This window comes from Rhea americana, unplaced genomic scaffold, assembly GCF_003343005.1.
Source record: "Rhea americana isolate MKP2758 unplaced genomic scaffold, rheAme1 scaffold_102, whole genome shotgun sequence".
Taxonomy (NCBI): domain Eukaryota; kingdom Metazoa; phylum Chordata; class Aves; order Rheiformes; family Rheidae; genus Rhea; species Rhea americana.
This window is the reverse complement of record NW_028185062.1, coordinates 493839-508837: the sequence shown is the minus strand read 5'-3', so window position 1 is coordinate 508837 and position 14999 is coordinate 493839. Positions and strand designations below refer to the sequence as shown.

The 14999-nt window shown below is 38.3% G+C and overlaps 1 protein-coding gene across 1 annotated transcript in view; it reads right to left on the bottom strand.

Moving 5' to 3' along the window:
* Positions 1 to 5973, bottom strand: part of MYBPC3 (myosin binding protein C3) — a 64530-nt gene extending 58557 nt beyond the window's left edge. The window contains exon 1 of the mRNA XM_085305830.1: positions 5859 to 5973. Within this exon, the coding sequence (XP_085161956.1) occupies positions 5859 to 5883 (25 nt within the window). The 5' untranslated portion in view covers positions 5884 to 5973. The remainder of the gene's footprint in view (positions 1 to 5858) is intronic.
* Positions 5974 to 14999: the final 9026 nt, after the last annotated feature.

Below are 14999 nucleotides of genomic sequence, written 5' to 3'. Positions count from 1 at the left end.
CCCTCTCTCTGTTTTCTGGCCGAATGCTCCTTTCAGCTCCCACTTAAAATGATTGTGAATGCATCAACTGAAGCATAAAATTGGACAAGCCCAAAAGCATCCATGGGAAATAAGACCTGCAAGAACAGCTCCTAAGAATCCACTTTCTTACAGATAAAGGAGATTCTAAGAGTCATTTTCCTGCACTTGAGGTTCAAAGTCAGTGGATATCAGTGTCCAAAGTCTTGGCTCGCTGTTTATCCATCTGTATTCCCTGTCATCCTTCATTGTTTGTATTTCAAAAGAAAAAATCAGGGATGTGTAACAGGAGACTTTAGAAGAAATTACTTTGTTGCACAAGACAGGTTGCTGAACAAGCATGTGAGGAGAATCACGTCATTTTTCCTTCAAAACTTGTTGTCCTTCCTGAGAGCCTCACTTTTGCATGCTTCTGTCAGAAACACGTTACCCATTTGGAAATATCTCTCACTTGAACATTTGATTTCCACCCAGATGCATCCCTCTGAGTTCCAGGTAGCCATCTCATATTCAAAACACTCTTGGACACTATTGCTACCATCAGTGTGGAAAACCCAACAACTGCTACACCTCTCGTGTGATGTTGTGGAATGTCTTACACCTCCTAGGCGCTGACAGGTCTCAGGCAGTATCACGTGTTCAGCTGGACGCTGGGCAAATGTGCCTTTAGGACCATTGCGCTGAAGCACTGGATGACCAAGTAGCCCATGTCCTCTGCGCCCTTTTTTGTTAATGCTCTGCTTCCCTTCAGTTCCAAGCCACACTTACTAATAAACTATAGCAGTTCTTGGGGCAGGGTAAAGGCACGTGTGAGCTACCAGAGCTGATGATGACAGAAATTATTGGTAAGGATGGGAGTGATAAGAGCTGTGAGTACATGGGAAGGCTTGGAACTGCTGTGGGGAAGAGAGGAGGGACAGGGAGCTAACRGAAGGAAATGGGGCTAAAGCTACTTTGTGGCTGGCTCTAGCCACTCATTTTTAACTGCTCACTTCTCATACCCCAGACTAACCTAATCACTTCTGGCTTCCATCATGCAAAGAGCTTCATATAATTTCTGAATAACGCAAAACACGATTTCTACCCCAGGCAGAACAGGAAGCTGGCGGCATGTGGTCTGAAGCAGTCTTGCAGAAAATGTTTCTGTGCTTCATACTGCTGCTGCTACCCCTACTTGTACGTGGCAGCCTTYCTTCGAGAGCATTGTAGTAACAGGAGATGGTTCTGTACACATGAACCATCCGTTTCTGTTTGTAATGTAAGTCACAACTTCATTAATTATTAATAAAATGCTCTCACTAATTTGAGCTCTGTGGGCAGATTGCATTTCAATAATAATTCATTAATGGGGCTTTCAATCATGAGGCTAAAGGAATACAAAATTCATACGCTTTTGACCCAATCACACCAGAATTAAACTATCTAGGTTCCAAAAACAATTTTCCTAACTTTTTTCCTAAGTGAAATCATGAATGTATTCTGCATTCCTACCACTGCCATCTGTTAAAATTTCATACTATATTTCCATGCTTTCGTTCTTTTTCATACTCATTTTCATGCCTTCTCCCTTACTTTCTGACCCGCTCTGAAGCAGCCTCCTTCTAACCTCCACCAAGCTAATTTACTAGTCTCCTCTAAAACTTCCTCATGCTTTCCTATGCAAAGATGTGAAAAATGGCTAAACTATTACCCAGGCCACTAGCCACTGCAGGGGTCCTTGTTTACTTTGCTCTCTCATTTGCTCTCTCATTGATTTGTCTGTATCCATTTACCTGGCTGCGTGCACGTGTGCATGCACGCACGCATGCATGCGTGTGTGCGTGCGTGCGTGCGTGTGTATTCTGAGGCAAGCACTGCTTTTTTGTTGTCTTTGTACATCTTACGAGCATCAAGTATCTCCCAAGTTCTGTTTATATCCCTAATAAGAATAAAAGTTAGTTTTAAAAGCTGGAAGACACACTTCTGTTTGATGATTGTCTAGAAAAAAAAAAGAAAAAACTTGATATGAAGTAATGTTTAAATAACCAGGATCATTTTAATTGCTAGCCATGTTCTCTAAATAATTTGGCTTGTTAAGAATCACAAACATGAGATGGGAACCTTATCTTACAATCACTGAATTTCAAAGGATGTGGGATGTATCTGAAATCAAAGTGAGGAAGTGTGGATTCCACGGGAATGATTTTCATGAGTGTGATAGGGGAGAACCATTCTGTTGTTGGTGATGGGTTTTTTATTTTTAATTTCATGTTGCTTTTCCGAGTGATGACTCCAGCTTCTGCACTGCATCATTATTTGGCTTATTGTGACTGTGATATGTGGTATAAGCACTTTAATAGAATGTGTGTTAGAATAAGRCTTTGAGATTATGTTTTTGCTTGAGATAAAAAATACTAAAGATGTATTTTTGTGTGTGTGTGTGAGAGAATGTCATGTATCTGGTTGAATGCACAAGCTACAAACTCTGGTAGAATTAATTTGTGATGAGTATAATTAGAAAAAAATAAAAAGTCAAAGTTTTCTCCCATAGAACTTAGTTGGCTTACTGCACATTCAGTGTATTTGGTAGTGAAATGTGTACGTGGCCAACACATTGAGTTAATATTAAAAGATGAGCTGCCAGCTTTTGAACTTCTTTAATTTGTTAAGGCTTCACGTTGAAAATGTATCTTTACATTAGTACTTATTCTTGGCGTCTAGTTTTCCTTTTATACCGTTTACTTTTCCAATGAGTTGAAATCCAAACTGTGGATAAGCAGACCAGTAACGGAGCTTGTAAATTCCTTGCTCAGGAATTATATAAAGATGCTGCACATTCCTTCATCAGGAGCTAAGTGGCTTCTTGCAATTACAAGCTTAATCATTCCTTGATCCAAAAGCTATTGAGCTACTCAGTCTTATCATTCTTTGGCTACTTCAGCAGCTGAGATTGTAAATTCCTGTAACATGAGTAACAGGCGAGGAATAGTTTCACTAACCAGAATCACCTCTCTCTATTTGCCCGTCATACTTTCTGCAGAATGGGGACGATAATGTTTGGCTTATTTTGAACCTTGAATTATGTAAAAGGAAAATATATCTATATGAATTATTATTTATTTTTTGTATTACTGTAGTGCTCGGAAGTTCTTTACTGTGCTGGATGCTTACAAATGTAAAATGAGGAGCTTTTATTCAAACTAAAATTCTACTTCCTACTTGTTGTTTTCCAATATTCTGTGTTATTTTGGAATGCCAGTAGCTGCTGTGCACTTACAGGCAGGTTATTTATAAACCCTTGATAAAATTTCCTAATCTGAACTGCAAAATCTAGACTCCTCATGTATAAATATATGAGCAAAAATGAACTGATTTTCAGTGAAGATGACTAATGCCAGACTTCTTTTTTTCCAGATTTAGTAATGCCCACATTTCCCATTAAGCTGTGTTTATGTACTAAATTTGATGTTTAAAAGTCAGCTGTTTCCTCTTACTGTCACAAAATATTGTTACAGAAATGTTTGAGGTTTTTTAATCTTTTTTGACTTTTTTCACAAGAAAAAAACAGATCAAAACTTTCCAAAAAAGCAGCCTTCAAACAGATAAAATTGTGAAAAGTTTAAGTGAGAGAGCTAAAAGAAGACTTTTTTTTTTCTTCTTCACACAGTGAAGGGATTGTTAAAAGAGCGGCTATAGATAGAATATCTCTGATCGTTCTTTAGCCTGAAGCRTTTTCCCTTACTTATACACCGGATGCCCTAATTCCAGTAATACTCACTAGAGATCTCATGGAGTTCTGCAGTGTTAAAATTACATGATATGCGAAAGGCAGGAATCATGATTTATTCAAGCATGTACTGCTTTTTCAGCCCTCCTGAAATCCTGTTCAACATTATCTTAATTTGGAGTGTTTTGAACTATATAAATAACATGAAATAGAAAACCAAAGRGATTAATATTTCTTGGGAGAATGCAAAGATCCTCTCTAGAAGTTATGGAGCGTGTGACTGGTTCTCTGTCACTCAGAGCGAGTAATAAGAGCTTTTCCTCCCCCCGCTGTGATAATCACCACGTTTGGGTTCATTTGTTCATAAGAATTGTGTAGGACTAGTGATGTTGGACACCTGTTAGATTTCTTCTCTTTGGAGAAATAAACTGGAATAATAAGATCCATTTCTCTTCACCATTAACTAGCAAAAGTAATCAACTTCACAGTCAGAGAAGCCGTCACTTCCCATCCAGAGAGGTGCAAAATGTTCATGTGAAATTTTTAATCTATGTGAAAGGAATGTACAAATGTAAAAAACAACTGCTTTATCAAAGGTAGTTAAACCATTAGAAATCGGAAGTGACAATGCCTTGGAGATTACACTGTCAAATTTCATCTACTCAGTCATACTTTTTTTTGCCATCATTGGCAATCACAAACATTAGACATTTCAAGAAATCTCAAACATCATGTGATTTTAAAAATGGAATAAGCTTATGAGTATCTTCTGTTTTGTGTTTGATGAGCCTTTGCAGCTCTTATTTTCAAGGTTTTCTCTACAGTCATGAGGTCTGGTATATACTTATTTTTTATATAAGGTTCCACTTTGATCTGATTCCAGAAACTGCAGCTCTAAGAACATTAAATGATGTGATAGCTGTGATAGAAACTGAAGGACTGGTGACACCACTGTCACTTCAGAGTTATAGCGTATAGAGGGTCTTGTTAAAATGAGCCCTGCTTTAGTGCTTTGCAGTTCTTGATGAGAGACAGGGGTTGGATTTGTGATCTGTCTCTGGCAGCAGCTGGTTCCAGATATTAGGCCAAAATGAAAGCTCTTCCTAACAAGTGTAGGCTCTTTTGTTGTGGTAGGCACAGCAGGTTTTACCTTGGATGAGCCTAACAGGGGATCAGTCTTGTTCAGTCTTTTGCAAGGTACACAAAGGCCTACATTAATAAGTATTATTGATTAACTCTGAAAAGGACATGTTGTAAAAAAGCTGTGCATCTTGTGCTGTACATTCAGGTTTTAGTGATTCTGAGTATRCAGTGGCATCAATGAAATGAGAGCCTGGCTCTAAAAGTCAGGAATCCCAGATTTAGCAGAGTTTCCTCCATCACTGTGTACTGTACACATGCATTTCAAACAATTGTAACTTCACCTTTCAACATCTTTTTTTCAAACTTAATTGTGGACATGGAATGCTCCTGGGCCATCTTTCTCTATCCACACACAAGTGTTCTGCAGGTGAACTCTCCCTAGCTCTGCTTCCCACCATCTCTTTGTCCTCCTTCTCAGACACACAGTGTCCTTGCACCTTGCATCCCGTCTTATACTTTCTAGGCCTCCTCTTCTTTCCTGTGTATGCATCTTCTGAGTGAGTAAAAAGTAAGTTCTGAATCAGCTACCATTAGCTTTAATTTTCATAGAGATTTCAGCACCAAAAAATACCATCAGAGGTTGCTACTGATACTTCCTGGGAATTATCAGGAAAAAAAGAACAGGAGATGTTTATACTGCCCAAAATGCCGGAGAGAGAGACSACAAGCTTCTTTCAGAGCCCTGAAGGTGGCTGGGAGAGGAGATGAGAAATGGAAATAGTCGGACAATTCAATATGTTTCACCTCTATCCTCTCCCCTAATCCAAAGTCTCTGGATATAATTTTATGACTGAAGGTTGCCAAACTAGTTACTGATTTCGCTACAGAATGACTCAACATCTTTTTTATAATAAGTTTATAAAATATCATCTCTTTTCTCTCTCTATTATTTTGTTATTGAGGCATCTCATTTCTSTGATGTACACAAGCTAGCCCAAAATTTTGTCTGCCAAGCTGCTCTCAAATTTTGTTTATCGGTTGTGATCCTTACCTGTTTTCTTTACAGGCTCTGGCATCTTCACTTTGTTTCAGCTGAAGCTCCCAGTTGCATCTAGAAAGCAGGATCCAAGCTGAATGAGAATGAGACTGCAGGGCTTTTGAGACCCCTAAAGAAACACTGAGTGCAAGCCCCCATCCTGCTCCTCCCCCTTGATCCCCCACTGTTGTCAAGTACGGCACCTTATCATCAGCAGGACACACTTGACAGGCTACATCAGCCAGGATAAATATAGCCAGGTTCCAGGAGCCAGAGTGCTCAAACCACCCAAGACTGGCTACCACTGATCTGTTGGCATAATCTGGAGCACAATCTGATGCTGCATGTGCATACCATACTTTTTCTGTCCTCAAAAATATATAATGTATTAAGAATTCCTACACTGCCCATGTTTGTAGCACATTTTGTAAACTAGATTTGACAATTATATATCCTATATGCTGGTTCTGTACTTACTGTATGTACTTGCTTGCATACTTGCTGCCTGCTTCAGGCTCTGTTATTGTTATAATTGGGTCAGACCTGAACAGAGCTCTTCAGGGAGCTTTTTTCTGTTTTTTTTTTTTTTTTTTTTTTTTCTACTGAAGATTATGTAGAACTAAATATGAGCCTTTGAGAAGGAACTTATTTTTTCAGAGACACTTGCACATTACTGACATTTGCAGTCACAACTGGAAAGCATGACACTACTTAAATAGTTTCAGTCATCCGTCCCATCCACCCACTTGTTCTGCAGCATAAATCTCCTTAAAACTGGCAGATATTTTTTTTAAGCAGCATGATTCCAGGCTTTATTAGATACCACTAGAAGTTTTAATTTTGCTGAATTACATAGAAATAATCTTAGGGTATCTCACCAGGAAATTATTCTGGTATTGCCATTTCATGCAGCAGTCATTGCTGCTTATTTATTCATGCATTTAGCATACATCCAAATATCAACTGCGGACTATCATCCTRTTGTTGACTTTGTGGAGTATCCATTTCTTGCCACTTTTGTCTCTCATTTTGTATTTTGAACTTAATGGGAGAAACTCTGTAGGCCCCGCATTTAGCACATTTTAGCTACCTTTGGAATTGAAAAAAAAAAAGTGTAAGCATGGTTTTAGTGGTTCTTGTTGTACAAAAATGAATCTACAGGATTTCCACTTTTGGCAGGGAGCTCAGAATAGATGGGTCTGCATGCAGCCCATTATTCATTGTACTTTGTATCTGTCCTTCACACCTGGCTCTCTGGGTAGACTGATAGGATAAATGTGAAGATGCAAGAATGACTGCTGTTATTCCTCTCTTGATTTTGGGACAAATACTTCCTCCTCTTGTTTTATATAAGGAGTTTTTTACACAGGAGTAAGGAAGATGGGCAGGATGTGCCCTATGTACATTTTCCATTGCTTCTGTTTCTAAAGGAGCAGAATTTAGTGTGATACGATTTTAACCTACTATCCTGTGCCTGGAGCATTTCACTGAGAATCAGGAAATCTAGGCTCTTCTCTTAGTCTTGAACTCTTTCTGAGAGCTTGGACCCCAGAATATGAAACATCTGTCACTTGACTAATGAAGATCATTATTATTTTCTTAAATATTTCTCCCTATTAGAGAGCTGCCATTAACCCTTTCTTCTTTCCAGRACAGATCCCTATCACATACCCGTCAAAATCCCTTCATTAAARAAAGTTGTCTTCTTACAGTCTTGGACAATAGGGACACAGCTAATACGACTTGGTAGAGGAAAAAAAGAAACAATATAGAGTATGCAGAGATAGACTGTGGTCAGAGGTCCATTTATTTGCCTCTCTAGTATGTGTCTTTGAAATAATGTTTACAAGGAAAATTAGCTGACTAGAAGTCACCTCTGCAGTATTTAAAACTTGAACCTCTTGTAATTGCCATCAGAATATAATTATCTTCCTCAGCAATTATATTGCCTAGAGAAGTTTGTTTTGCTACTTCATACTTTCTCCCTCTTCTATCACTGAGGATTTTTTTTTACTGAAAGCCTATATGCTTATGCCTTAGGTTCTTGATTGATAAAATACATAATACACTGAAGTTTTTTGCTTGATCTGGATTCAAGTGATTGTTCCATCATCAAGGTTTTTTACAATTAGCATCACAGGCCTTTATTAGCACATACTAAAATAATGTGAGTGGAAATAAAGCCATTTATATGGCTTGAAAGGAAACGTACTTTTACCAACATATTTAAAATATAAGCATCTAGGATTTTTTCAAATCTGTATTCTTTTTATAGGAGTGTCCAGTAAGAGATGCTTTAAAGCAAGAACTGAAACTCTGGTGTAATGAAGGGGGAGGTCAATTCATATCTAACACAGATCTCCTACTGAATACTACTGGCTTACTTAGATCTTGAATGTTTCTTAGAAATTCTTGGAACTCTCAATATGCTTGATTCACCTTAATACTCATTATTTTCTCCACAGTTTCCAATTGTGGTGATTACATGATCAAAATACATGTTGCAAAAATAGGAATTCCATTGTTGCTTCTGAATGTCTTAACTTTTAATTTGAATATCCTCCTGTTCTGAGAGAGCAGAAGTTGTCACTCAGTGTCTGAATGATACCTATACTTTTATCACAGTACCTCCTCTTCTTTTAGGACAAAAAATAAGGCTATGTAGATCTACATAAAACACTTTAACCCTGATGACAGTGTATATGTAACAGAGATCACTGCCTCATTTCCAAAGTGATGGCAAGGTTCTCTAGGGTAGATGGGGAATTAATCCTGCCGTCTCATGGCTGATAGAAGAATTGCATGTGAGTGTTCCTCTTGGGAAATGTATGGGATGCTCTAAACCCTACATCCTTTCAAAGGTGATACAGTCATACATTAGATTCAATTCTGAGGGTGTGTTTTTTGTGGGTAGTAACTGTCTCTAAGCTGTTGTTTCCTAGGGAATTTGGAAGAAGTTTATACTAATCTGAAAAAAAAAAAACTGTAACAGGGTAATAGGTCACCAGGGATACATAATAAGATGATGGAGCATTCCCACCATGTATTAGAATGGAAAGCTAAACAATACACTCTGCATTTCTATATTAGAATCATAGAATCATAGAAGGTTGGAAGGGACCTCTGGAGATCATCTAGTCCAACCTCCCTGCTCAGCAGGGTCGCCTAGAGCACGTATTAGACAGGGTTGCATCCAGGTGGGCCTTGAAGATCTCCAGAGAAGGAGACTCCACAACCTCTCTGGGCAGAGGCATGCTGGGACTAGCATGTACAGGAGTTCATCCCTGTGGTGCTTTCTGGGAATTTGTAAATAGATTTGATCAGTTCCATAATCTCTCTTGCTTGTTTATGACAGATGCTTAGAAACTTTTTTAGATTTGAAGAGTTATGGACTGTTTTAAGTGCCTGGGAACCTTTTCCCATTGCCTTTCATGTTTCCTAACCTATAAAAATATATATCTGTGTTTAAATAGTTACTGCTCACTCAATGTGAGTGTATGATTTTCGTTTTCAGGAATGGATTTTTCACCTAGGTAAAACACCTGCCATCTTATTTTCTTTGGATCTCTGCTCAGGATTTTATTTAATCTATTCCATATCTATCTCCCTGTAGATTTGATTCTCTTTGTAAACATTTAGTGAGTGTGATTTTAATACAGCAAGCTACTGAAGRGCTTGAGTAACTTTAAATATGGACTTCATTTTGACTACTTTTGTGCTCGGAATCTGTGCTGACTCAATCCTTTAGCTGGGTATTTGCCCTAGATACTTTCCAGGTTTTAGAATCAAATTTAATTTTGAGTTACTTCTTCTCCTAGTGAAACAGAGCAACAAGAATTATTTCATCTGAAACAGGAAAAYAATCCTATTCCACAGTTATAACTTTACTTTTCTTTAGTGATTTTAAATATATTACTTAAAATAAGTCAGCTTGTTTAAGGCAGAGCAAAACGTTTGCCCTGCTATTACACCTCTGGTTAMCAGGTGGCAGCATTGTAGTATTAATGAACTTTTTTCTAGCATTTTCTACATTTTGTTTATTTACTTATGTAGTCACTTTTAATAACAAAATTGCTATGCAAATGAAATATATGATAGGAATTGCCTCATTTCCCAAAAATACATCCATGCATGTGATGGATTGTGATAGCTTCTTAGCAGTACACAGCACTAAACAATTTTTAAGAAACTATATGAAGATTCGTCCTCTACCGAAGTGAAACTATGTACATACATGTAAAGAAGCATGTAATAAATATCTCTGGAGTTTTGCTAGAACAGTAAGTGAGAGGGAAAAGGATGTCCTTTCTTGTCGGAGGAACAACGTGACAAGTCTGAAACGATTGTTCCGTGCCTCAGACAATRGCTTTCGTCATATATTTCAGAGTCAAGTTTAAAAATGACAGTAATAGATGACATGCAGTGACAGGCTGTGTGATGTATCTTCCTGATTTTGGATAGGTACAGCAGGGCTTACACAGAGAAACACAAGGATTTATTATTTATAGACAAAGTTAGCAGCGCCTGCTTCTAATAAGACTATCCAACCTCTCGGTAGAAGAACATATTTTTAGATGGTTATGGCTCTGACCAAATTTAGCTCTTCAGGCAGAAAATATATATACTGCTTGTCTGCTTTGGGCATTTTTAGCTTTTTGTTTCTGTCATACTGTCTGATTTTTTTGTCTTTGTCTGTTTGTCTTTCTGCCTTTTAGGTTCGATTTGTGAAAATATCACCTCAGCAATTCAGTAGTGTCTGAGGACAAGGTTAGTATAATTAACTTGTAGTTTTTTGGTTTACTGGTATAAATGCTGGGGTAGTTGAGCTGGCTATGTGCAGAGCACAGGTCTAGCAGGAGTGATTTGCTCAAGTGCTGTGCCCCATGAAACCAGCTGGACTGTTTCCAGGAAGAACTCGGTGTCTTAGTACTGTGTTTTTGAAACACGAAGCTCTGGGGCATGTGGTGCAAAGGCAACTGACCTCGCTGACAGAACTTGGGTCTTTAAGTGCTTACTAGATCTGAGTTAATGCTGATCCTGCTTATTATAATTTGCTTTTGCACAACCATGTTATACCCCTACCCTGTACCTTTAATATTTTGGATCTTTCTGGATATTTGATGCTTAAGTAGCTTTTAGTTCAGGGGTGTACCTTTGACTGGCTACACGAAAATCAACCTGAGTTGTTCCATATTATAATCTATCGAAAAAAAGGCAGTTTACGCATGCTCAGTGAAAACTTCTTAGACTTTATCCTCTGAAAGTTTTGACTGTATCAGTTGTGGTCCACTATAGGGTTCAGCAGGCTTTTCCCTGCATTTGTCTCCAGGCTGTTGTGGAGCTTGAGTTGAACCCACATACTTGAACTGAGAGAAAGCAGYGTGTATGTCTTGTGTTCCAAATAATATCTCTCTGAGACTCAGAAAAAATGGAAGGGAAGGCTATCTGATCTGAATGAAGAGGACAAAGAATGGGACCTTTTGAGCGAGAAGGGGACAGATGTGATAGAGTGGGACAAGGAAATAACAATATGTGATTGAAAGGTAAAGATGGGAAGAAGAAAACTGAGACTAGAGGTTGTGGGAGGGCGTTGAAATATATCTTCAAAGGACAGGAATATTGAGTGGGAAGCTGGGGTACAAATGGGAGAGAGGGAAGAGAACTGAGAGTTAGTAGCTGATGAGACTGAAAAGGTAAGGGGATGTGAGATRGGAAAATTAGAAATGGCTGAATAAATGTACTGGAACTGAGAATCATTCACGTAAGTAGAAACCAAGAGGAGGCATATATGAGAAAAKTTGGTATGAGAGGAAGAAATAAGACTAGCTGACAAGTTGAAAGCTGGCTTTGAGGATAAGGTGACTGGGATCTAATATGGAGATGCCTGGTGGCTGGGTTTAGAGGCAGAGAAAAGCTGAGTGAAGACCTAGGAGTGGATAACTGGGACTGGCTGAAAAAGGAATGAGGGATGAAGTGACAGTGGATGGAAAAAAAGTGAAAGACAGAATGTCTGAAGAATTCTGTAATTATGTTTCCAAAAGCAAGCACTTAAAACTCAGGAAATTAGTTAAACCCAAAAGAAACCCAAACTGATTTGTATATGCAAATGCCAAGCTTAACACCCAAACATTCTTGACTTTGCATAAAGCAGAGGCATCCAAGCATTCTGCACAAAGGCATCAGTGGTCAAAGGGTTTCTCACAGAAGAGCACTAATGCTCTGCTGCTGGGGAGCTGAAACAAAAGCTCAGAGGGAGCCTTTAAAGCACAGAAACTGCATTCCTTCCTACCACAAAGCCGCTTCCCCAATCCTTTGCATAACCTTGGTCTCCCTAACACCTCCTCCCACCCTTCCTTCTCCTCCACCACCTCCTGCAAAACCTTATCTACTCTACCACATCCTCATTTCTCTCTTGTCGATAGACTGCTCTGCTCATTCTCACGTACTCCTTTGGCTCCCCAAGAGTAAAAAGTAACCCTGTGGGGCACCAGAAGCATAAAGAAGGGGTGTATGTGGTTGTATGAGTGGAGAGAATGGAAAGAAACACAGAATTGAAAGGAAGTTGCCCTGAAAAACCTGATCTAATTGGCCCTGCTTTGAGTAGGGGGTTGGACGAAAGGACCTCCGAAGGTGCCTTCCAACCTAAGTTATTCTGTGACTCTGATGGGGGTTGTGAGGGAAATAAATGGGGCTAAAGCAGACACAGCGGAGTTAAGAGAGAAAATGAGGAATAGTGTCTGCAGTCCACTGCTCTTTTCATGTTCTTTGGAAGCAATTCACGTTCCCCAGCTCATGAAACAGGACGGTGATGAGGCTTGAGTTATATACAGGCCTCCCTCATACCACAGGCAAACGAACCAACTGAATGCAACATGCAAATTTGCTGGAGAAGAAAGGTGCAGCATAGCAAAGTTAGCTGTGTTACCATGGCCTCCTGGAGCAGAGAGCTTTGTTTATTTGGATTGTAGGATAAGATTAGTAGCTTCATTAGAGTTACTTTATTTACTGCAAGATTTTCATTTTTAGTATTTTACCTATATGGGTATGTGAAATCAGGTAGATCTGTTCTGAGCATTGCTTAGCACAAGGAAAGGTGAGGGAGCAAGTTAACATACAAAATAAATGAAAAGTAAATGCAAGTTMTTGGAAAATGCAGACTGTGCCCATAGACTAATTGCTGTAGTCAGTGTCATATCACAGTCTCTTTTACCAGTAATCTATATGTTTTAGATTCTTAAAGAGCAGGATCCCCAAGGGAAAAATACTATTCTGGGCTCTGTCGGAGAAAAATATGAATTTATTGTATTGTCAGGAATGATGAAGTCTCTTCTCTGAATTTGCAATATGCAGCTGGATAATAAGAAAAAATAGAGGAATAGATTAAATAAACTGAACTGAATTGTCTTGTGATAGATATAATTGTTATTGTAACCTTCTATACCTCTGACAGCTGGTTGGAGGAAGTCTAAAATACCATAGGAGCTTCAGTATTTTAAATTTAATTCTGTAATAGTTTACTGTTTTCTGTAATAGTTGCCTTTCTGCAAGGATTGATCAGGAGCTGGTCAGCAGCCAATAAACCTGGTTGATTTCTTTAAAGCAGGTTGCAAAGGTCGTATAGAAGTTGAATATATAGCTGTAGTTTGAATACTTGCTTTGAGAGAGGGATTGATGATCTCTGATATCAGTGGACTACAAAATGTTTCAGCAAGCTTGTACTAATCATGGGTCATCTTTCCAGATAATGACCTAACCTACGTTTTTTGAGCACCTCTGCCTGTCTGTGACTGAGCAAATTCCAGAGAAAATGATGTTCTTGGTACTCTGTAATTTTACTGAACCAGTGATTCTGTCACATTTATTTTTGTATTTTTCTCTAAAATAGCCAAACAGCTTCTGCTTGCATGTACAACTGAATGGCGATAATTCAGCTTGATTAGACAGCTTACTTTCCAGAACGGTTTGGTTGGATGAGATACAAATGGCACTGTGGCTGAGGAGCATCATCATTTGATCTCCTTCACAGCTGCGACACATGATTATTCAGACTCTTTATGCCACAGATGAAAAACCTAACCAGAAACAGATGGAGGTGGAATATTTTTAGAAACAGTGTTTCAAAGTTAACAAGAGGAAGAGAAAAAGATTTCAACATTGGAAATAAACACGATTTTAAACCTTCTTGTTAAAGTATATTCAATAGGATTTGTAAAAATGTTTTAATTACAAATAACACTATCCCCAGAAATTTTTTTCCTCAGAGTCTTTCATTTCCATTTCCATTTCGATGTTGCTTGAGGCCAAAACATACAATGAAAAACTCTCAATTCAGGTATAAGCAGCTGTTCTAAAGTAGTATTTTAAAATCATGCACAGATGTCAGATCATTCATTTAAAGGTTTTTGGTGTTTCTACATGATCATTTATTTAAATTTTTTATTATTTTTCTGGCACTTTATTGCTCTTTATGTCAGACTTCCTAGGAAAGCAAGTGACCAGGTCGTCAAAGAAGGCTCTTTGATGAGCTTGAAGTGAGTTATCCTCGTATGATATACTAAACATCTTCACAATTAGCTCACCAGTTAGCTGTTTTCAGTCATCATAGTTTTCCTGCAAGAGGAAATGATCCTTCTCCTCTGAATTAATAGTTTTAGAAAATGATTAGTTCTGCTTTTGAAACTGCATTTGTGATAAAGATTTTTTTATGAAGAGGGGAATTAATCATCTAATTTTCTTGAATATCAAGTCTGCAAGTCTGGTAAGGGCAAATGTCTTTTATCTGTTGCTAGTAGCAAGTCTGTAGTGTGGAGTCATCTTTACAACCAAGCAGGAAAATCTTGAGTTTCTACTTCAGCATCTTGAGTTTCTAACTCAGCACTGAAGAAACTCTGAATATGTCATGGTTGTGCTCTTCTCGTCTTCTTCTGAGGGCTATCTTAGCACCAAAAGAGGTAGCATCTTCACCTTCCATCCTAGAACTGCAATTTGGATGCATGTGGAGTTTATGAGAGTCCGATCTAGTGAGTATTACATGGTGTGATATAAGAAGTAGATTGTCACTGTACAACTTTAAAAACAAAATTTCTTCCTTAATAGTTTCTTCTTTAATAGAGTAGTGGGGTTGTAGGATTTTTATAAGATGGAAATATAATTTCT